General features: G+C 37.1%; 2 protein-coding genes across 3 annotated transcripts; both read left to right on the top strand.

Moving 5' to 3' along the window:
- The first annotated feature begins 358 nt into the window (after positions 1-358).
- LOC133614205 (diablo IAP-binding mitochondrial protein-like) lies at positions 359-4,859 on the top strand. Of its 2 annotated transcripts, none has more exons than XM_061972040.1 (5): positions 359-544; positions 629-743; positions 824-949; positions 4,059-4,169; positions 4,295-4,859. In XM_061972040.1, exons 1-5 carry the CDS (start codon positions 408-410, stop codon positions 4,595-4,597), a joined length of 792 nt encoding a protein of 263 aa, XP_061828024.1. In that variant the 5' UTR covers positions 359-407; the 3' UTR covers positions 4,598-4,859. The 2 variants fall into 2 exon arrangements, with proteins under 2 accessions (XP_061828024.1, XP_061828026.1); XM_061972042.1 differs by having other exon boundaries at positions 632-743.
- Positions 4,860-10,455: 5,596 nt separating this feature from the next.
- Positions 10,456-17,982, top strand: LOC133614206 (diablo IAP-binding mitochondrial protein-like). The gene is made up of 6 exons (XM_061972043.1): positions 10,456-10,554; positions 11,930-12,065; positions 12,152-12,274; positions 16,749-16,859; positions 16,942-17,038; positions 17,176-17,982. Exons 1-6 carry the CDS (start codon positions 10,511-10,513, stop codon positions 17,382-17,384), a joined length of 720 nt encoding a protein of 239 aa, XP_061828027.1. The 5' UTR covers positions 10,456-10,510; the 3' UTR covers positions 17,385-17,982.
- Positions 17,983-23,063: the final 5,081 nt, after the last annotated feature.

The raw sequence follows: 23,063 nt of genomic DNA on the forward strand, positions 1-23,063 counted from the left end.
ATGAGTTTAGTGTGCAGTTTTTCATTCCGATGCATTTATGATGCATTTCCATGAAATCGCAGAGAAAACCAACCTTGCAGACTGCGTTGAGTGTCTGCAATCAAGCACAACATGTTATAGATGCAGAAATGATGGCGATGAATTGTTGTTTACTGCTAACATCTCTCCAAGCAAGAGTGCACCAAGGAGAGCGGTTTACTTCCGACCAACTGCAATCTGCACGTACGTGATCTGTGGCCTTTTGCGAGATAAAGACAAATGCGCACATTTGCAGGCAGAGTCAACAGATCAATGACTTTTACGCAATGGGGGCTGTATAAATACAAGCGGCGCGCGACTGGAGGAAGCAAAAGCAGCAGACTGGCAGCAGAACAAGACAGACAGTGTAATCTAGTCCTAGGTTGAAAATGCAAGCAGTACGACAGTGTTCAGCGTGTGCCAGCCGGGCCACAGGAGGACTTTTGAGGTTGCAAGCAGATGTTTCGGCGCTGCAGAGCAAGAAGAGCGTCCTCAGGAGGGGAGCAGCTTGCAGCCGCTTCCTCAGGTACAGTATATTTAGAGTAACTGTATCACCAGGCATGGTAGCATGGCTTCTTTTGACACTTTTGTTGCAATTGTTTTGGAACAGCAGCTCTGCCAGTGTCCTCATCAGCAGCAGACAGGCCACAATCAGGAAGACGGTGCAATGGAAGGACGCCGCACAGGCAAACACAGCATCGTTGACTTTGAACCCGTCTGTGCAGGTGTGTGAGCCTAGACTGTATATATTTATTTTCTCATGCAGTGGATCATGATCATTAAAAGTGCCTATACCTTCTTCTAGCAAACAGAGCATCTCACTCACGACTCCCTGATCAAAAGAGCGGCCTCTGTGGTCACTGACAGCTCGGGCACCCTCCTCTCGCAGAGCACCATGGCTCTCATCGATGCCTTCGCCAACTACACAAAGGTGATTTTTTGGGGGAGTCTAAACATCCAGTGCAAAAGCTCAATCAAAAGTAGTTTGTGTGCAGGATTATTGCACAAAAGCTAGTTAAATATGTGGTTAAAGCTCCATATGAGTATTTGCATCTGTATCCAGATCTGCACCAAAACGTATATATATAGTATATATATATACATACAAATATGCAATATATACAACTATATATATATATATATATATATTTTAAAAAAATTAATTTAAAAACATATTTTAGATGAATAAAATGTGTACATTTAGAATATATCCATTTGAATTTGAAATATATTTTTTGAACTACTTCAGTGTTTATGATATACAGTGGACATATACATTTATTTTCATTCAAAATATATTTTTTACTATACATCATGCATATATTTTAGACTACATATATGCATATATAGACCTTATCTATGCATATATATTTTTAACTGTACCATATAAGTTATATACATAATGTCATATATACTGTATATTTCAGAGTACATTTTTTAGAATTAAAAAAAAAGTTTTGAAATAAAAACACATTATATATATATATATATATATATATATATATATATATATATATATATATATATATATATATATATATATATATATATATATGTCTTAATAAGGTTATCCAAAAAAAAAATCTCCTGATGATTGAGGGAACCCCTCATGAAACAGGCCTGTAGAGATGAAGTAGTCTTGTGATTTTTTTCCCACACATACATATATATATATATATATATATATATATATGCATGAGAAAAATTTGTACATTTATAACATATTTATTTTAATTTGAAATAACTATATATATAATATACTGTATATTTCAAAGTAGATTTTTTAGAATAAAAAAAAAGTTTTGAAATATATATGCACACATAAAATGTATTTAGAATACACCATATATAAATTTAAAAAATATTTTTGGAATTATCATATTACTTAACTAGTTTATAATATATAGTGGACACACTGGACACATATAAATGTTTTCATTGAAAACCATCTTTTTATGTGCATCTATGTGTATATATATATATACACATAGATGCACATAAAAAGATGGTTTATATACAGGTAAAAGCCAGTAAATTAGAATATTTCGAAAAACTTGATTTATTTCAGTAATTGCATTCAAAAGGTGTAACTTGTACATTATATTTATTCATTGCACACAGACTGATGCATTCAAATGTTTATTTCATTTAATTTTGATGATTTGAAGTGGCAACAAATGAAAATCCAAAATTCCGTGTGTCACAAAATTAGAATATTACTTAAAGCTAATACAAAAAAGGGATTTTTAGAAATGTTGGCCAACTGAAAAGTATGAAAATGAAAAACATGAGCATGTACAATACTCAATACTTGGTTGGAGCTCCTTTTGCCTCAATTACTGCGTTAATGCGGCGTGGCATGGAGTCGATGAGTTTCTGGCACTGCTCAGGTGTTATGAGAGCCCAGGTTGCTCTGATAGTGGCCTTCAACTCTTCTGCGTTTTTGGGTCTGGCATTCTGCATCTTCCTCTTCACAATACCCCACAGATTTTCTATGGGGCTAAGGTCAGGGGAGTTGGCGGGCCAATTTAGAACAGAAATACCATGGTCCGTAAACCAGGCACGGGTAGATTTTGCGCTGTGTGCAGGCGCCAAGTCCTGTTGGAACTTGAAATCTCCATCTCCATAGAGCAGGTGAGCAGCAGGAAGCATGAAGTGCTCTAAAACTTGCTGGTAGACGGCTGCGTTGACCCTGGATCTCAGGAAACAGAGTGGACCGACACCAGCAGATGACATGGCACCCCAAACCATCACTGATGGTGGAAACTTTACACTAGACTTCAGGCAACGTGGATCCTGTGCCTCTCCTGTCTTCCTCCAGACTCGGGGACCTCGATTTCCAAAGGAAATGCAAAATTTGCATGGTTGGGTGATGGTTTGGGGTGCCATGTCATCTGCTGGTGTCGGTCCACTCTGTTTCCTGAGATCCAGGGTCAACGCAGCCGTCTACCAGCAAGTTTTAGAGCACTTCATGCTTCCTGCTGCTGACCTGCTCTATGGAGATGGAGATTTCAAGTTCCAACAGGACTTGGCGCCTGCACACAGCGCAAAATCTACCCGTGCCTGGTTTACGGACCATGGTATTTCTGTTCTAAATTGGCCCGCCAACTCCCCTGACCTTAGCCCCATAGAAAATCTGTGGGGTATTGTGAAAAGGAAGATGCAGAATGCCAGACCCAAAAACGCAGAAGAGTTGAAGGCCACTATCAGAGCAACCTGGGCTCTCATAACACCTGAGCAGTGCCAGAAACTCATCGACTCCATGCCACGCCGCATTAACGCAGTAATTGAGGCAAAAGGAGCTCCAACCAAGTATTGAGTATTGTACATGCTCATATTTTTCATTTTCATACTTTTCAGTTGGCCAACATTTCTAAAAATCCCTTTTTTGTATTAGCCTTAAGTAATATTCTAATTTTGTGACACACGGAATTTTGGATTTTCATTTGTTGCCACTTCAAATCATCAAAATTAAATGAAATAAACATTTGAATGCATCAGTCTGTGTGCAATGAATAAATATAATGTACAAGTTACACCTTTTGAATGCAATTACTGAAATAAATCAAGTTTTTCAAAATATTCTAATTTACTGGCTTTTACCTGTATATATATATATATATATATATATAAAATTTAAAAATAGTTTTAAAAATACATATGCACACATGAAATGTATTTAGAATCATGCATATATTTTAGAATATATATATTCTATATAAGTATAGTATATATTATACATATATTTGCTATACATATTTTTTTCTGATTAAAAATATTTCTAAATACATATATATATATTTATATATATATATATATATATATATATATATATATATATATATATATATATATATATATATATATGCACACTTAAAATGTATACATTTAGAATTAGAATATATCTAATGTGAATTGAATATTATCAATACTATTGTAAGACATACTCCACTGACCCACTAAACTACTACGAGTGGCTCTATATATGTCAGTCATGTGTATGTACATAGTTTATATATATTATTTTTGTCTCTACTCAGGCTGTACACACACGCATTGCCCTGCAGAGACGTTATCTTGTCTCACTGGGAAAACTGAGCCCAGCTGAGGAAGACTCCCTTCAGCGAGCCATCTTTGTACAAAAGGCTGAGGTCAGTTTAACCCTTTATATGACACTCCAACTCCTTTTAACATCAGAAAATAAAATATAAAGCCACCCTCAAAAAAACTGTTTCATATTATTATGGTATTGAGCTGTATGATGTTCACACAACAGGTCAGCGAGCAGCTCACTGAATGTAAACGCTTGGAGACAACTTGGATCAAGGCGGTTAACTTGTGCAAAATGGCTGCTGAGGCCGCATACTCTTCCGAAGCTGCGCAGGCGTCCATCACGCTGAGGGCTAACATCCAGCTTGCCCGGTCCCATGTGGACGAGGCTCGGAAAATGTCAGCGGAGGCGGATAAGAAGTTAGCCGAGACCAAAGTAGAGGAGATCCAAAGGATGGCCGAGTTCACCTCACCCTTGGAGGACTGCGATGAACACGACATCCACGAGGCTTATTTACGAGAGGACTGAGACTATATTTGTATTTTGACTTCATACAAATGAGACTATTTAATTCTTGAGGCATTGATTTATTTAAGACTATTTATTTGATTCATTGATGCTTTTGGAGCTACTGGGTAAACAACAGTTGATGACTTGGCATTATGAAATGACATGTGCTGGTGTGTTATGAATAAAAAAAGGTGATTTCGTTTTCTTGACAATCAAACGTCTGGCTGACATTTTGTAAAATATATTTGCGTTTTCTTTAAATAAATTACTACTTTTTTAATGTATTGTTTGCCTTGTCATAATTTTATTCAAACTTTTTTTTTATTTTTTATTTTTTAACATTATTTGCATTATGTACTTGACATGAATCAATGCTTGGTGAAGTTAAAACAGCTTTAATTAGATTACATTAAATTATATTTGTAATATTTTACATCAATTTTCAGCATCGTATTATTGTACATTAATATTTACATATGCATACCTATACTGTACTATACGATTATTAGTATTATTGATGTGTGTACATCATTGTGAAGAAAATAGTGCCTAACTTTTTTTTTTAAATCACAATTTCTGACACATATTTGGAAGACTTGTTGAAAAATGTATAATAATTCATGCCTAGCTAATGCTTAGCTCTGGTAGAGAGTTCAATGGTCGAAACATCACCTTCATGACGCCCTGGGCATGATACCCTTTAGATCAGGGGTTCTTAACTAGGGATGCCCGATAATGGCTTTTTGCCGATATCCGATATTCCAATATTGTCCAACTCTTTAATTACCAATACCGATATCAACCGATACTGATATATACAGTCGTGGAATTAACACATTGTTATGCCTAATTTGGACAACCAGGTATGGTGAAGATAAGGTCTTTTTAAAAAAAAAAAAATAATAAAATAAATAAATTAAAAACATTTTCTTGAATAAAAAAGAAAGTAAAACAATATAAAAACAGTTACATAGAAACTAGTAATTAATGAAAATGAGTATAATTAACTGTTAAAGGTTAGTACTATTAGTGGACCAGCAGCACGCACAATCATGTGTGCTTACGGACTGTATCCCTTGCAGACTGTATTGATATATTTTGATATATAATGTAGGAATCAGAAATATTAATAACAGAAAGAATCAACCCTTTTGTGTGAATGAGTGTGAATGGGGGAGGTAGGTTTTTTGGGTTGGTGCACTAATTGTAAGTGTATCTTGTGTTTTTTTGTTGATTTAATTTAAAAAAAACAACAACAAAAAACAAAAAAACAATACCGATAATTTAAAAAAAAACGATACCCATAATTTCCGATATTACATTTTAAAGCATTTATCGGCCGATAATATCTATCGGACATCTCTATTCTTAACCTTTTTGACCTTGGGGCCCACTTTTTCCACTACATAGGGACCCAGGGCCCACTCAAATATCAACATTAAATTAGTTATCTTACTCTTGATTGTAATTGTGTTCAATAATGATATCTAACCTACTTACAGTTTAACAGGATATACCTTGTCAGTTGATAGGAAACTATGTGTTAATCACAAAGATTATTATCAAGGCTTGGATTAAGTTTATTACAGAATAAATATGTATAAAATATACTGCAAAAGAAGGGACTCAAAAAGTGATGAAAAATACGCATTACTAATATGAACAGATTCTAACCAAATTCATAATAATAATATATGTTTCTTAAACAAACTTTCAATCTAATTTAAGTGCAAATGAAAATAAAGCTTCGCCACTTTAGTCATAATTTTTGCGCTTAAGAAACTTCTCTATGACTTTTGCTCCAGACTTCTTCTGTTTGTTTGATATTGTCATTACTGCCGCAAGTGGTGGAAACGTGTATAACAACTGAGCGCCGCTGCGGCACATACAGACCACATCTGTATGGTTAAGAAACACTGCTTTCGATTGTATGGAACGGGGGTCTGCAACACGCGGCTCTAGAGCCGCATGCAGCTCTTTAGAGCCGCCCTAGTTTTTTTTTAAACATTTACGAAAATAGAAAAAGATGGGGGTCAAATATATTTTTTGTTTTCATATGGTTTCATTAGAGGCATTAACATGACACACACCTTCTTAATTGTTAGCAATCCCACTGTTTATGTTAAACATGCTTCACTGATGAGAGTATTTGGCGAGCGCCGTTTTGCCCTACTAATTTTTGCAGTCCTTGAACTCACTGTAGTTTGTTTACAAGTACAAATGTCCCTGATTCTGCCACAGAAAGACGTGTTTTATACCTCTCCTTTGTCTCATTTTGTCCACCAAATGTTTTATGCTGTGCGTGAATGCACAAAGGTGAGCTTTGTTGATGTTATTGACTTGTTTGGAGTGCTTATCAAGCCTATTTGGTCAGTGCATGACTGCAAGCTCAAGCTGATCTATGCTAACATGCTATTTAGGCTAGCTGTATGTACATATTGCATCATTATGTCTCGTTTGTAGGTATATTTGAGCTCATTTAATTTCCTTTACTTATGTCTTCTCTGTTTTTAATTTATATTTGTTTCATGACACATTATCTGTATGTATTATTGGCTGCATTTCTGATAGTTGTTTGTGTGCCATGTTGTTCCAGACCACAGCAAACGTTACCCGGCTTGCAAAGATGGTAATAAATCCATTAGAAGAAGACCGGCTGCCGTTTTTTTCGGGTTTTTTTTCGTTTTTTTCGGACACACACATCTATACCTGTAGCCATTCTAAGCCAGTAATTTCCAGGAGTTATCTGACACTCTGAGAAGCCTGTGTTTTACTAATGTTTTCCAATGTTGTAAAAATGTGTAGAATAAATATTTCATTTCAGCATTTATGTTAATGAAGATTTGCGTCAGTCTGCGACACATAGTCGTTTTGATAGTAGGCTAATATAGCTAATATACACACTTATATAATGTATTGCCTTCATTATAACACTTATATAAGGTTTTTAAGTTTTTGCGGCTCATGACAGATTTTTTATTTGTGTATTTTTGGTGCAAAATGGTTCCTTCAATATTTTGGGTTGCCGACCCCTGTTGCAGGAGTACCTTATGAAGAGTTAAGATTTAATACTGGTGTTGGACGCTTTTTTTTTTTTTTTTTTTTTACTTTTAAACGTTTGCTTTTAGAGCCATTAGCAGCAGCTAAGAGGGACTCGAGGAGAGCTATTGTGTTGATGATAGCTATGTAAAGTCGTCCATGTGGATTTGGAGTCCAAAGTGAACAGTAATCCCAACTTGCACTATTCTCCTATGTAAAATACTCCCAAGGAACCCATTAAAGGTAAAAAAAAAAAAAAGTGCTCATGAATTATTCAAATGATTCTCTGTTGAGTTAAGTTGCAGCTTGTTTTTCTTAGATGTAATGATGTCATGGGATGCTCATCTGTGCCTCGGGTATAAATAATTAAACCCACTGCAAATATTTACCAGCCAAATTGCATCATTAATGATCCAAATTAAGACTGTTGATGCTTTTGTTGTTTGTGTCGCCTAATACGCATCCACAGAATGAATCGGGCGACAGTGATGATGAAATATTTGAATTCATGCAGCAGCTTGTGTATTGCTACACATAAATATAGGATACACATGCATACATGAGACATAATAAAAGAAACACAATAAATAAAGTTAAAGTTAAAGTACCACTGATAGTCACACACACACACACACACTAGGTGTGGTGAAATTACTCTCTGCATTAACCCATCCCCATGTTCCACCCCTTGGGAGGTGAGGGGAGCAGTGAGCAGCAGTGGTGGCCGCACTCGGGAATCGTTTTGGTGATTTAACCCCCAATTCCAACCCTTGATGCTGAGTGCCAAGCAGGTAGGTAATGGGTCTCATTTTTATAGTCTTTGGTATGACTCGGCCGGGGTTTGAACTCACAACCTACCGATCTCAGGGCGGACTCTCTAACCACAAGGCCACCTAAATAAAATAAACATTACGACATAACTGTGTTATGTTACGTTGTATCTATGTTCCGTTTTGTTTGTTATTAATTAAAAAGATATTCAGTGTGCTTGCAGTTTGCATATGCATAATACTGGCAGCAGTCATTTATATATTGTCCTTATCATGTAACCAAATAGATGAACCAAAACCACATAGGGACTAGGGCTGTGAATCTTTGGGTGTCCCACGATTCGATTCAATATCGATTCTTGGTGTCCGATTCGATTCAAAATCGATTATTATTTTTTTCAATTCAACACGATTCTCGATTCAAAAACGATTTTTTTTCCCGATTCAAACGATTCTCTATTCATTCAATACATAGGATTTCAGCAGGATCTACCCCAGTCTGCTGACATGCAAGCAGAGTAGTAGATTTTTGTAAAAAGCTTTTATAATTGTAAAGGACAATGTTTTATCAACTGATTGCAATAATGTAAATTTGTTTTAACTATTAAATGAACCAAAAATATGACTTATTTTATCTTTGTGAAAATATTGGACACAGTGTGTTGTCAAGCTTATGAGGTGCGATGCAAGTGTAAGCCACTGTGACACTATTGTTCTTTTTTTTTTAATTTTATAAATGTCTAATGATAATGTCATTGAGGGATTTTTAATCACTGCTATGTTGAAATTGTAACTAATATTGATACTGTTGTTGATAACATTAATTTTTGTTTCACTACTTTTGGTTTGTTCTGTGTCGTGTTTGTGTCTCCTCTCAATTGCTCTGTTTATTGCAGTTCTGAGTGTTGCTGGGTCGGGTTTGGTTTTGGAATTGGATTGCATTGTTATGGTATTGCTGTGTACTGTTTTGTTGGAGTGATTAATTACAAAAAAAAAATTACAAAAAAATTTCAAAAAATTTTTCAAAAAAAATAAAAAATAAAAATAAATCGATTTTAAAAAAAGTGAGAATCGCTTCCAACGTGAAAATCGTGATTCGAATTCGAATCGATTTTTTCCCACACTTCTAATAGGGACCCAATTAAATTGCTCTTAAATTAATTGAAAATGTGCCCTAAATAGATGCAACATATTTAGTTGTTTTATAAGGTTTTTTTTGTTAATAAACCTTTATTTATAATATGCAATATTTACATACAAGCAAATAAATAAAAATAAACAAAACAAGTAGAGAAACAGTACAAAACAGCGCCAGGGGGTTGTAAACTCAATAAAGCAACTAAAATAGAATACTATATATATATATATATATATATATATATATATATATATATATATATATATATATATATATATATATATATATATATATATATATATATATATATATATATGTAACAAAGTATGAAGCACAGGTTCCATAAATAATCCAAATTTGGAGCACAGCATCATAGTTTTCACAGCTTTTTGGTTGTTAGAGGTAGAAAGCGTTTTAAAGTAAAGTTCTAATTATTTTTTTTAAAGGCACAAAAAACAGGTCGGGTATTGAGAAACTCACATTTATGAATATAAAACTTAGCCAATGAGGTATAATGAGTATAATGAGGTTGCAAAGGTAAAATTCATTTAAACATTTTTTTTCATACTGTGTAAATCCAAATAGCACATTTTTAAAACAAAGCACAAATTTAGACTTAGACTTAGACTTCCATTTTATTGCCATTCAAATTTCAACTTTACAGTACAGATAAGAACGAAATTTCGTTCCATTATCTCATGGTATAGTGCAGGATAAAAAACGAATAAGGTGCAGATATAAATAAATAGATATTATATAGATATATATGTAAATAAATATATATAAATAGAATACATTTGTCATGAATATTGTCCAGGATGAAACGACAGATGCCCTGCCATAGTGATCGATCGAGTGCTTTAGTTGTATGTTATATTGTAATATCTTGTAGAAACATTTTTGATCACTAGAGGGCAGCAAATACCGGATGTAAAACAGGAACAAGTGCAAAGTTGAGGGAAGGCTTTATTGTGGCGGACCAACATGGCCGCGCTCGGCAGAGGAACAGCCTTCCTCCGTTTCTTACGGTAGGTGGACAGTTTGAATTAAGATGACGTTTTACTACATCGCCACTGCGACGTTTAAAAACAAAAATACTAAGAATTTGGTGATTTAAGAATAAAAAGCGATTGATTAGGCGTTTGTATTTTGCCGTCAATTAAACCGGAAGTCAGTGGGACCCACCTAAGTTGACGCAATATGTGTGTAATCAAAAGTGAAACTATAGCATAATGAACAATTCCAACGTTTTCTGTACAAGATCACTTTAAAATTATTCTCCCTACTTTAGTTTGTTACTATTAAGGTAGACTAGTCAGCCGCCAATGATGTGTATGTAACATAATATTAGGTACACCTGCTCAAGCTAATATAACTGAGTAGAGCAAATCCATCCATTTCTACCGCTTGTCCCTTTCGGGGTCGCGGGGGGTGCTGGAGCCTATCTCAAAATATTTACAAAAATAACAGCCAATTTTTCATTGACACTGCTATAAAGGTAATGTTTACCAATGTAGTATAAGTGCATTTACACTAGAGATGTCCGATAATGGCTTTTTTTTGCCGATATTCCGATATTGTCCAACTCTTAATTAACGATTCCGATATCAACCGACACCGACATATACAGTCGTGGAATTAACACATTGTTATGTCTAATTTTGTTGTTATGCTCCGCTGGATGCATTAAACAATGTAACAAGGTTTTCCAAAATAAATCAACTCAACTTATGGAAAAAAATGCCAACATGGCACTGCCATATTTATTATTGGAGTCACAAAGTGCATTATTTTTTTGAACATGCCTCAAAACAGCAGCTTGGAATTTGGGACATGCTTGAGGAGGTTGAGGTGGGCGGGGTTGAGGTGGGGGGGATAGGGGCTAGCGGGGGGGGCTATTTTGTAGCGTCCCGGAAGAGTTAGTGCTGCAAGGGTTTCTGGGTATTTGTTCTGTTGTGTTTATGTTGTGTTACGGTGCGGATGTTCTCCCGAAATGTGTTTGGTGTGGGTTCACATTATGGCGAATATCTGATATTTGTAACAGTGTTAAAGTTGTTTATACGGCCAACCTCAGTGTGACCTGTATGGCACTTGACCAAGTATGGCTTGCATTCAGTTGTGTGTGTGATAAACCGTAGATATGTGATTGGGCCGGCACGCAAAGGCAGTGCCTTTAAGGTTTATTGGCGCTCTGTACTTCTCCCTACGTCTGTGTACACGGCGGCGTTTTAAAAAGTCATAAATTGTACTTTTTGAAACCGATACCGATAATTTTGAAACCGATGCCGATAATTTCCGATATTACATTTTAAAGCATTTATCGGCCGAGTCCGATATTATCGGACATCCCTAATTTACACTATAATTTAAAAGCCTCAGAGTTTAAACTACCCTTTCTTGCAGGAGCAATGCTCGCACATTGTGCAGGATCAGCAAACCCACAGGACACAAAGTAGGAAGATGGACAAACATTGTGTGCATAGGCGGCACCTCTCTGGCTGTGGGTGGCGGCCTTCTGTGCGCCGTACCCTTCACTCAGGTAAGAGCGACAGGTGTATTTCAGCATGTCCCCCGCCTTTGGGACTTGTTTGCCGTATGAGTGGTAATGTTGGTTCTGTGCTGTAGGTTGAAAGTCGCTCTCAGGACTCTCTGATCAGACGAACAGCCTCTCTGGTTACGGATAGTTGCAGCACGTTCCTCTCTCAGACCACTTTAGCGCTCATAGATGCCATTACGGAGTATTCAAAGGTGAGTTTCCTTGAACTACTAGTTTGATTAAAAAGCTATATGTTGCCTTATGTCCCAGAAGGTGTGAACTTTGGGAGTACATCCAGAACTCGAGAAAAGTATGCCCCAAAAGTTGAAGAAAATGTAGTCAAGCTGTGATTGTGTGACATTACATAGTCAGTATCTTAAAGGAACTGATTAACTACACAAATGTGATGGGATAGGAAAAGTGTTGTGATAACCACAGAACTGGAAATTTGACTTATTGCTTACAAATGGTCTGGATGCGCAATGCCAAAATATAAGCAATATAGTGGCACCTCAACTTAAGTGTAAATTGAGATACGAGCTGTCTCGGCTCTTGGTTATGCTTTTTGTCGCGCGCATAGTTTGAGTTCCAAGCCTGACCCGGTTGAAGTACTATTTGTTACAGAGTTGTGCCGTTTTAACAATAAAGAGTTATTATATTACACGTTGCTGTTTCTGCTTTGTTTACACAAGAAACAAACGTACATTTCGATTAGGCAATCGAAGTGCGTGTTTGAGTGTCGCTCAAAGATCGACACAATCCTGCCTTCCGACCACTAGAGCTGAGAAAGTTAGTACAAAGGTGAAGAAGCGGACAACCGAATCAGAGAAACAAAACATTAAAAATATGTCCTACTAGTTAGCAGCCGACCCAGTGAGTCAGCTTTCAGTTCGCATCACACAAGATGCAACCAGTCCCTGTGGAATGCAGCCATGCACGTTTTCAAACATTTATCCAAAAAAATATTGAGAAGCCGCAGATGCTGTGCTTCAGTTTGTACTGTCTAGTCCTGACTTGGGTTGTACAGTATACCGGTATAGTTATAGTACCGCGATACTAATGAATCATATTCGGTACTATATCGCCTCTAATTAGTACCCGTTAACCCCGTCGTCGTGACGTCGTGTCATTGTTGGTATTACGATCAGACGAGCATGCGCACAATCACGGACGATTTACAAGCAGACAATGTGTGTAGACAGAAAAGGGAAAAAAACCTAAAGATAAAGGTGACGCGCCTTAGGAAGAGGTGCTTTAAGACAGTGTTTTTCAACCTTTTTTGAGCCAAGGCCCATGTTTTGCGTTGAAAAAATTCAAAGGCACGCCACCAGCATAAATCATTAAGAAAAGAAACTCAGTTGCCAGTAAAAAGTCGTCGCAGTTGTTGGATACGACTTTAAACCATAACCAACCATGCATCACTATAGCTCTTGTCTCAAAGTAGGTGTACTGTCACCACCTGTCACATCACGCTGTGACTTATTTTGACTTTGTTGCTGTTTTCCTGGGTGTAGTGTTTTAGTTCTTGTCTTGCGCTCCTATTTTGGTGGCTTTTTCTCTTTTTTAGGTATTTTCCTGTAGCAGTTTCATGTCTTCCTTTTGAGCGACATTTCCTGCATCTACTTTGTTTTAGCAATCAAGAATATTTCAGTTGTTTTTATCCTTCTTTGTGGGGACATTGTTGATTGTCATGTCATGTTCAGATGTACATTGTGGACGCCATCTTTGCTCCACAGTAAGTCTTTGCTATCGTCCAGCATTCTCTTTTGGTTTACTTTGTAGCCAGTTCAGTTTTAGTTTTGTTCTGCATAGCCATCCCTAAGCTGCATTGCCTTTTCTTAGGGGCACTCACCTTTTGTTTATTTTTGGTTTAAGCATTAGATACCTTTTTACCTGCATGCTGCCTCCCGCTGTTTCCGACATCTATAAAGCAATTAGCTACCTGCTCCCACCTATTGATATGAAAGAATATTACTCCGCCAATCTCTAGACAGCACCGACACTCAACAACAACAAATAATTTGCAGACTATAATTAGTGGGTGGAAAAAAATATTTTTAACCTAATTAGGTGAAATTACATAATCTCCCATGGCACACCAGACTGTATCTCACGGCACACTAGTGTGCCGTGGCACAGTGGTTGGAAAAACACTGCTTTAAGACATGGCGAGCTAGCTAGCGGCTAAAGTCCACCTGCAGTCGGCAGTGTTTTAGCTACTTCTAAATCACTAATCCTCGCCTCCATGGCGACAAATAAAGTAAGTTTCTTACAAGTATCATCCCTGCAGGACGAGGAATAGCTAAACATGCTTCACTACACACCATGGCTCACCGCCGTCACCGCTTATGACATCGTTCCTGAATGTAAACAAATGCCATGGGTGGATCTACACGTAGCATCCACTGTAATGATACCAAGTACAATAGCGTATCTAGTCTATACTACTATGATTACATCAATATTTTTTAGCATCACAAAATCTATTTTAGTTTTTTTTAAATGTATATTATGTTTATAAACTCAAGAAATATGTCCCTGGACACATGAGGACTTTGAATATGACCAATGTATGATCCTGTAACGACTTAGTATCAGATTGATACATTATCCAAAACTAATGTAAATGGGTTATACTTGTATAGCGCTTTTCTACCTTCAAGGTACTCAAAGCGCTTTGACACTATTTCCACATTCACCCATTCACACACACATTCACACACTGATGGCGGGAGCTGCCATGCAAGGCCCTAACCACGACCCATCAGGAGCAAGGGTGAAGTGTCTTGCTCAAGGACACAACGGACGTGACGAGGTTGGTAGAAGGTGGACCCTCAGATTGCTGGCACGGCCACCCTCCCAACCGCGCCACGCCGTCCCAATGTAGAGCATCCAAACAACAGAAGAATAAGTGATTATTACCTTTTAACATAAGTGTAGGTATAACTTGTTAAAAGAGAAAATAACCAGATATTATATATTATATATATAATGAACAAGTAGATTAATAATCCATTTTCTGTCACTTGTTCTTAATAATGTTGACAAAATAATAGATTGGAAAATGACACAATATGTTACTGCATACGTCAGCAGCTAAATTAGTAGTCTTTGTTTATTTACTTACTAATAAAAGAAAAGTTGTCTTGTACGTTCACTATTTTATTTAAGGACAAACTTGCAATAAGAATCACATGTTTAATGTACCGTAAGATTTGTTGTCAAAATAAAGCCAATGATTACATTTTTTATGGTGCCCTTTATTTAGAAAAATACCGAAAAGTATCGAAAATACATTTTGGTACCAGTACCAAAATATTGGTATCGGGACAACACTAGTCCTGACTCAACAAACTGGACGGTCGAGCATTACTTTTGGTACACCGACATACATACTCGCTCTCTTTTCCATCACTTAAATATAAACAAGAATTTGCTAGTTCCAATTGTTACACAACGGAGAAGCAGTCAGTAAGAGACACCTACAAAAGTCTACTCCGCAAGCTAAATTCTACAGAATATTTAATACTCTATTTCATAAAACTACTGTAGCGGTTTTGTAGTACATGCTATTGTAATGTTTTTCAAACAATATTTCCTATTTAGAAGTTTGTTTTTGTTTTTAAAAGTCACGTTACATATTAAAATGGTGTTGTTCTGAGAGGGCCAAGCACGGAATAAATTGATTCTATTCATTTCAATGGGCAGGGATAGGCTGATTGGCAACACTAAATTGGCCCTAGTGTGTGAATGTGAGTGTGAATGTTGTCTGTCTATCTGAACCCATAGAGCTTGTAAGTTGAGGTATTACTGTTACAATAAGATTAAAGATAAGTTGCATATGCTAACACATTCCACCAACAAATGTATAGATAACCAGCACTTAGCTTAAATCGTAATAATAAATGACTAACATTAAAAATACTAGTCAACAAACATTGCTGTCAATTAGTGACCTGATTATGTTGAACGGGAAGAAAGGTGATTTTTATCGCAGCGGCATTATCGCCACCTGTTGTACTGGAGTGGAAGGGTATCATTGAGCTTGTACTTCATGGTGGGTTTGTCTGCTTATAACAGTACCTAAGATCAAAAATTGTACCTCCAGCTTTGATTTTGATGACGTATTGACATTTTTGCTTTTCTTCAGTAGAAAGCACAACTAGTAGAGATGTGATTCTTCTCACAATTCGATTGGATTTTGATTATTGCGCTGACTATTTGATTCAGAATAGATTCTCGATTCAACCAGATTCTCACAACATATTTCATGTAAACTTTTATATAATTATATATAATTATAATAAAATCTATAATACAACAGTGTACAGGTTACAAAAGTGCCTCTTAGCTGCTGTCGTGTATGTGCAGCGAGTAAGTTTGGAGATGGCTTTAAAAATGTATTTTTAAAAACAGATTATTACATTGTTTTTTAAATTAATTAATAAATGTAATTCATATTTTTTTTGTAATTTAAAAAAATATATACTTTTTTTCAATATTGAAAATTATGAATTGATGTAGAATCGGAATAATAAGAATCACGATTCGGATGTGAAACTATTTTTGTTAAGCACCCCTACAATGAGTGCAGACCATATACCCCAAATGTAATCATGAATATTAAAAAGTCATTGGTCTTGTTTACACTTTGAACTGGACTAAACCCTGCTTGCTTGCTGACAGGCTGTGCACACGCTCATAGCGCTCCAAAAGCACTACCTGGCCTCACTTGGTAAACTGAGCCAAACGGAGGAGGACTCCATCTGGCAGGTGATGATTGGCCAGCGAGCAAAGGTGAGTCGATGTTAATGTTCAGTTTGTCGGTACGACTGTCACCCCCGCCCTGAAGAAAATAGTTTATTCTCTACTGTGATAGGTCAACGACAGACAAGAGGAATGCAAGCGTTTCGAGTCATCCTGGGTCAGTGCTCTCAAGTTGTGTGAAACTGCAGCGGAGGCGGCGTACACTTCAGGTGTGTGTTTATGCGTGCATTCCGAAGTGATACGACTTTCTAAACGGGACATTTGGATGGATTTATGTGCGAAACTGGGATGACGGACACAATCGCGCCCACCTGTGACCACAGTGACATACCTTTTGTACTTGCAGGGGCCGAGCACGCATCCATCACCATGCAGAACAACATCCAGGTGGCCCGATCCCAAGTGGACGCGATACAGAAAGTCTCAAAGGACGGTGATAAGAAGTTGGCCGAGGCAAAGGTGCTGGAGGTGGAGGCCATGAGTCGGCACACCGCCACGCTGGAGAAGAGCAACACTGAGGAAGACATACCCGAGGCTTACCTCAGAGAAGACTAAAGCACACACGACCCACGAAACTCCTTGAATTGATTAAACGTGTCAACAGAATTCTATCTGCAGATTGTTAGTCTGCCGAATTAATGCTAAGGATGTCAATTAATATATCTGCTACAGAGGTTATGTTAAGGGAGAAAGCAATGCATTTAGGTGCAAATCTGGATAAACGTGCAAATCAACGGTCTTTTACATTACACCAAGGACTGGAGGAATCAGTTAAGTAGCATACAATCAAACATACAATCAAATTGTGTTGACGTCCTGGCCTTGAAAAGCAGTGTTGTTTCACACAGGGCTGCAATCTATCTGTGAAACTGGGTTGCGGGGCGGTGAATAGATGACATCATTGTCTAACTTGCATAATTGGCCATGGACACATAAGGGAAATTTCCATTAGTGTGTTTCTTGGCGAGGACGAACAGGTAGTGTTGAGTATAAACCTGAACTTTGTATGTCAATGCACTGAATACCGGTACTTGTTTGCCTTATGGAAGAAAATACTATTGAGGGTGCGGCTCAGTCTAGTGCGTATTTACTGTGATCAGATTGTTGTATTGGTTTTTTTCCAAAAACCTAATAAAAGCAAAAGCACATTGTTTATTGTTGTGTCCTTTTGCATCACCGTTTAAGAAAGGGAAATTTCAAGGCCAAGTGGCAGCTTTTAGAGTTGTGCTAAAAATAAAGCGGAAAGTGCTTCTTAGGTTTACCAAAACAAGGTTTAAAAAGAGCACATAACTTTGTTGTCTAAATATAGTACACAACTTTTTGCTCAAGATTTGGGAACACAATGTTTCCTGTGGTCAGGGAAACGCATGATTTTACTGAAAATGCCTCCTAAACACTCCTGGAAGACAAATGTGTTCATTTCAAGAAAGATCATGGCAGCCTAAGTGTTTCTTCTGAAAAAGGTGCTTTTACTTTACTTGTTTGTATTTTCCAAACTTTCACTAGACCGCCTTTCCTTTCGTTGCAAATGAGCCATGTCGTCTCGGCTGTTCCTCACTCCAGCTGTCATCACATCTTTCATCTTACTCTTTAGCCTGCAGCACAAGTGTCAAACTCAAGGCGCGGGGGCCATACCTGGCCTGCCACATAATTTTAAATGGCCCGCGAACGCCTGGAAATACCGTAAATTCCGGACTATGAGCTGCTACTTTTTTTCTACACTTTGTACCCTGCAGTTTATGAGATGCTGCGGCGAATTTATATATTTTTCTTTGCTGAGACAACAAAGAAAGTTCTCAAAATAAAAATCTGCAGCGTCCTTTTTTGTCTCTCCAACCGGAGTATCGTTCAGTCTTTTAGCCGTCCATAGCGTTTCTACTTGTATGGATTCTTCATTCATCACTCTAAGCAACGTTTGTAAGTTTTACAATATAACTAAAACAATTCATACTTTCTATTACTAACCCGTCCGGTGTGATGTCTGTAGGAGTGTTTTCATGCATATTTGCACGTGCTTTCGTAATCTAATGATGCTAGCATCGTTAGTTATAGCTAATATGCTAACAAGTTTACGAGCATCTGTGTTAGTATTAACTTGCAAAGCCATTTTTTTTTGTATTGTTTCAGTTTCAAAAATTCATCAGTAAATTAACCAAAACGTCACCGGGGAGTTATTGAGTCTGTTTAACTGATTGGACAGCTAGCTTCCGCAGCTAGTGGGTCCATGACGATGACCTCTGTTTTCTTTGATCAGCCGTTTTACTGCCGTGTTACAGACACTGTTTGGAAACAATTAAGGTATGTCATTAGTCATTCATCTTTCTGTGTAAATAACTCATTTTGCAGCGTATATATATATCTGCAGCTAATAGTCCTGTGTGGCTAATATACTGAAAAATATTTTTTTCCTGAAAATTTAGTGGGAGCGGCTAATATATCAGTGCGCTCTATAGTCCGTAAAATACGGTAATAAGCGTCAATAAAGTACCTTATCTTTTCTTACTAAATTAATTTGCTCTTTCTGTTTAACAGAAAAAATATATAAGTACTGCATGAAATTGCTTCTTTTTTTTTAAACGTTATCATTATCCACTATTGCAACAAAATACATTTATATACTTTCCAAACATTTATTTTGTTAAAGTAAAAAACAACACTTAAATATCTTATGTTTTCATAGGAAGCTATCCATCACATTGTACACTGTAAAAATGGCAATAGATTTTACGGTAAAATTTACGGTGGCTTTTACAGCATATTACTGTAAATTGTAAAAACTCAACTGCTGTTTTTTTTACGATAAAATCATTTCAACTGAGCTGTTTGTTTTTTTTTACCATAAAATCTACAGTTGTTATTACGGTGTACTACTGTGAATGGAAAAATGGTTAAAAAATGTGTGTGTTCCCAGAAATACATTGGCAGCTTTGTTAAACAGTGGTATGCTTTTTCCATTTACAGTAATATGTTGTAAAAAGCACCAGATATTTTACAGTAAAATTCTGGTGACTAAGCTGACAGTTTTTTCTCGTAAAATCTACAGATTTTTTTAGAGTGTGCGTAAAAAATATATAATAATTACAGTTGTCCGATAATAGCTTTTTTGCCGATATCCAATATTCCGATATTGTCCAACTCTTAATTACCGATTCCGATATCAACCGATACCGATATAGACAGTCGTGAAATTAACACATTATTATGCCTAATTTTGTTGTGATGCCCCCGCTGGATGCATTAGACAATGTAACAAGGTTTTCCAAAATAAATCAACTCAAGTTATGGAAAAAAATGCCAACATGGCACTGCCATATTTATTATTGAAGTCACAAAGTGCATTATTTGTTTTAACATGCCTCAAAACAGCAGCTTGGAATTTGGGACATGCTCTCCCTGAGAGAGCATGAGGAGGTTGAGGTGGGAGGGGTTGGGCGGCTGGGGTTGAAGTGGGGACGGGGTAGTGGGGGTGTATATTGTAGTGTCCCGGAAGAGTTTGTGCTGCAAGGGGTTCTGGGTATTTGTTCTGTTGTGTTTATGTTGTGTTACGGTGCGGATGTTCTCCCGAAATGTGTTTGTCATTCTTGTTTGGTGTGGGTTCGCAGTGTGGCGCATATTTGTAACAGTGTTAAAGTTGTTTATACGGCCACCCTCAGTGTGACCTGTATGGCTGTTGACCAAATATGCATGGCATTCACTTGTGTGTGTGAAAAGCCGTAGATATTATGTGATTGGGCCGGCACGCATAGGCAGTGCCTTTCAGGTTAATTGGCGCGCTGTACTTCTCCCTACGTCCGTGTACCACTCCGTACAGCGGTGTTTTAAAATGTCACAAATTTTACTTTTTGAAACCGATACAGATAATTTCCGATATCACATTTTAAAGCATTTATCGGCCGATAATATGGGCAGTCCGATATTATCGGACATCTCTAATAATAATCAAATGCATAGGCAAATTAATGTATTATTCGCTATTACGAGCGGCCCTCAGATGGCAGCCATTACTGCGACGTTGTCATGTCTGTGTTGATCATGTTTTTGTTTGGCCATGTGCTGTTTGTTTTTTGGATGCTTTTTAGTTCCTGGTTGTTCACTCCCTTGTTTTGTTTCCATGGTTACCCATTAGTTTCACCTGTTCCACGTTTGGACTCACACACCTGTCACCAATCATGTCACTGTTATTTAAGCCTGTCTTATTCTGTCGGTCAGTCTGGCGACATTATCTGCTGTTACCCTTGGCACGCATACGTTGATTCCATTCCATTGGTCCATGATCGTTTCCATGCTTGTTCCAAGTAAGTTTTTGTTTATTCATGTCACGTTTAACAGTTCTTTTGTTTCATGTCCTTAGTCTACGTTAAGTGTAATTTTTTGTTTCATAGTCAAGTTTGTACCTCCGCCTTGTGCGCTCCTTTAGTTTGTTCTTTTTGTTATAGTAAAAATAAATTATGTCCTTACCTTCACGCCATGTCCAGTCCAACTTTACTTGAATCTCGGGAAAACGAACAACCCACAGTCCACGTTATGACAGACGTGGCCCTCAATGAAAACAAGTTTGACAGCCCTGGCCTACACTGTCACAACTGAGGAAGGGAAGTCAGTCTTACGTTTCTGATTGTTTGTTGTTGTAAACTAGGACACATTTATAATAGCAATATTCATTAAAATTACTCTTAAGAGTGAAAAATGTCATGATTTCAACTGCATAACTGTAGTATTAACCTATTTCTACAGTCAAATATTTTCATAATCAACCCGCTATCACTACAGTATAAATTACGTCATTCTGCGTGTACAGTCACACGCCAATAAAAACTATTAATTACTGCAATGTTTAACTGAATGGACTTTATAGTACAGCACAGCCATAACATGATCCACAATAAATATGTTTTAAAAATTACACATGGGCTTGAGCGTAACAGGTTTTCCGAGTTCCTATTTCTAGATTTTGTTTAACTCGTTCAAAGTTATATATCTACTCCATATAAACACAATTTTAAAAATGAGACTTTTATTGCTAAGTGTGCGATACAATCATGCCAATACAGTATATTGTGCTAAACCGACAGAAAATACTCACTAATTTTTTCCCATGTTTGCACCGTGGACCAACTGCCACACCAGAGTCCGCGTGGAGAGACCGGAGGAGATATGACGGAAGAGATGAGGCTGCTGAGCTAGCGTTGAGCGTCGGGATAGACGAGCTTCACAGAGCCCTGGCTGAATGAGCATGCTCATCATTGGCCGAGAGCTAGTGGGAAACCTAGAACGGAGTCGGCTCTATAGTTTGTTCTGTTGGGTCTGTTCACGTCTCTGGCCTTGCAGCCCCCCAACCAGCAGACTATGGTGTAGACCTGTGGTCCCCAACCTTTTTGTAACTGCGGACCGGTCAACGCTTGACAATTTTACTTTTTATTTTGTTGGAAGTCGTAAGCTTCTCTTTCTTCGCTGTGCCTTTTCCCATTCGCAAAGAAACTTTACAAAGACGTCTGTTTTTTACTCATTTTGCTAGCTGGGCGCTCAAGTGACCAAGATATAACCGAGAGAATCCGGTCATTTTTCAAATGAAAAAATACTTTTCAAAATAAAAGATCGTTTGGGCTCAGATAATAAATAAAACGGAAATAACTAATTATTTCTTGTGCGGCCCGGTACCAATCGATCCACGGCCCGGTGGTTGGGGACCACTGGTGTAGACCACTCCAAAGGCAATGATTTGATTCGACTCTTGGGGGTAACAATTAAAATCAGAATTGATTCGAGATTCAAAAAGATTATTGATTCATACTCAATTATTTTTTAATAACATTGGGTGCCAGTTCTATGATTAACTAAATTTCTCCATAAAAATAGCTTTGATAAATGTTTGTATTACTTATCTGTACAGAAAATATGGGCATCTACATCAACAATATGATTTCCCTGGCTGGAAAGGCCAGATTAAAAAATTATAATAATAATAAAATACAAAAAATAGATTTTTGATTATTTTGAATTAATTAAGAATTGTTACAAATAAGAGTCACAATTTATTAAAAAATGTGATGTATGTATATAGTATGTTAGAGCTGTCAAACTTGACGAGTTAACGCATATGTTTAAGCACAAAAAATTATTGCAATAATCATGAACACACTTCAATTAATCATGCAATTTATTTTGATCGTACGAGCTCTTTTACCTTAACTGCTATATGGCCAGTAATCAGATCAACGCATACGTCAGCACAAA

Source organism: Nerophis lumbriciformis, linkage group LG17, assembly GCF_033978685.3.
Source record: "Nerophis lumbriciformis linkage group LG17, RoL_Nlum_v2.1, whole genome shotgun sequence".
NCBI lineage: Eukaryota > Metazoa > Chordata > Actinopteri > Syngnathiformes > Syngnathidae > Nerophis > Nerophis lumbriciformis.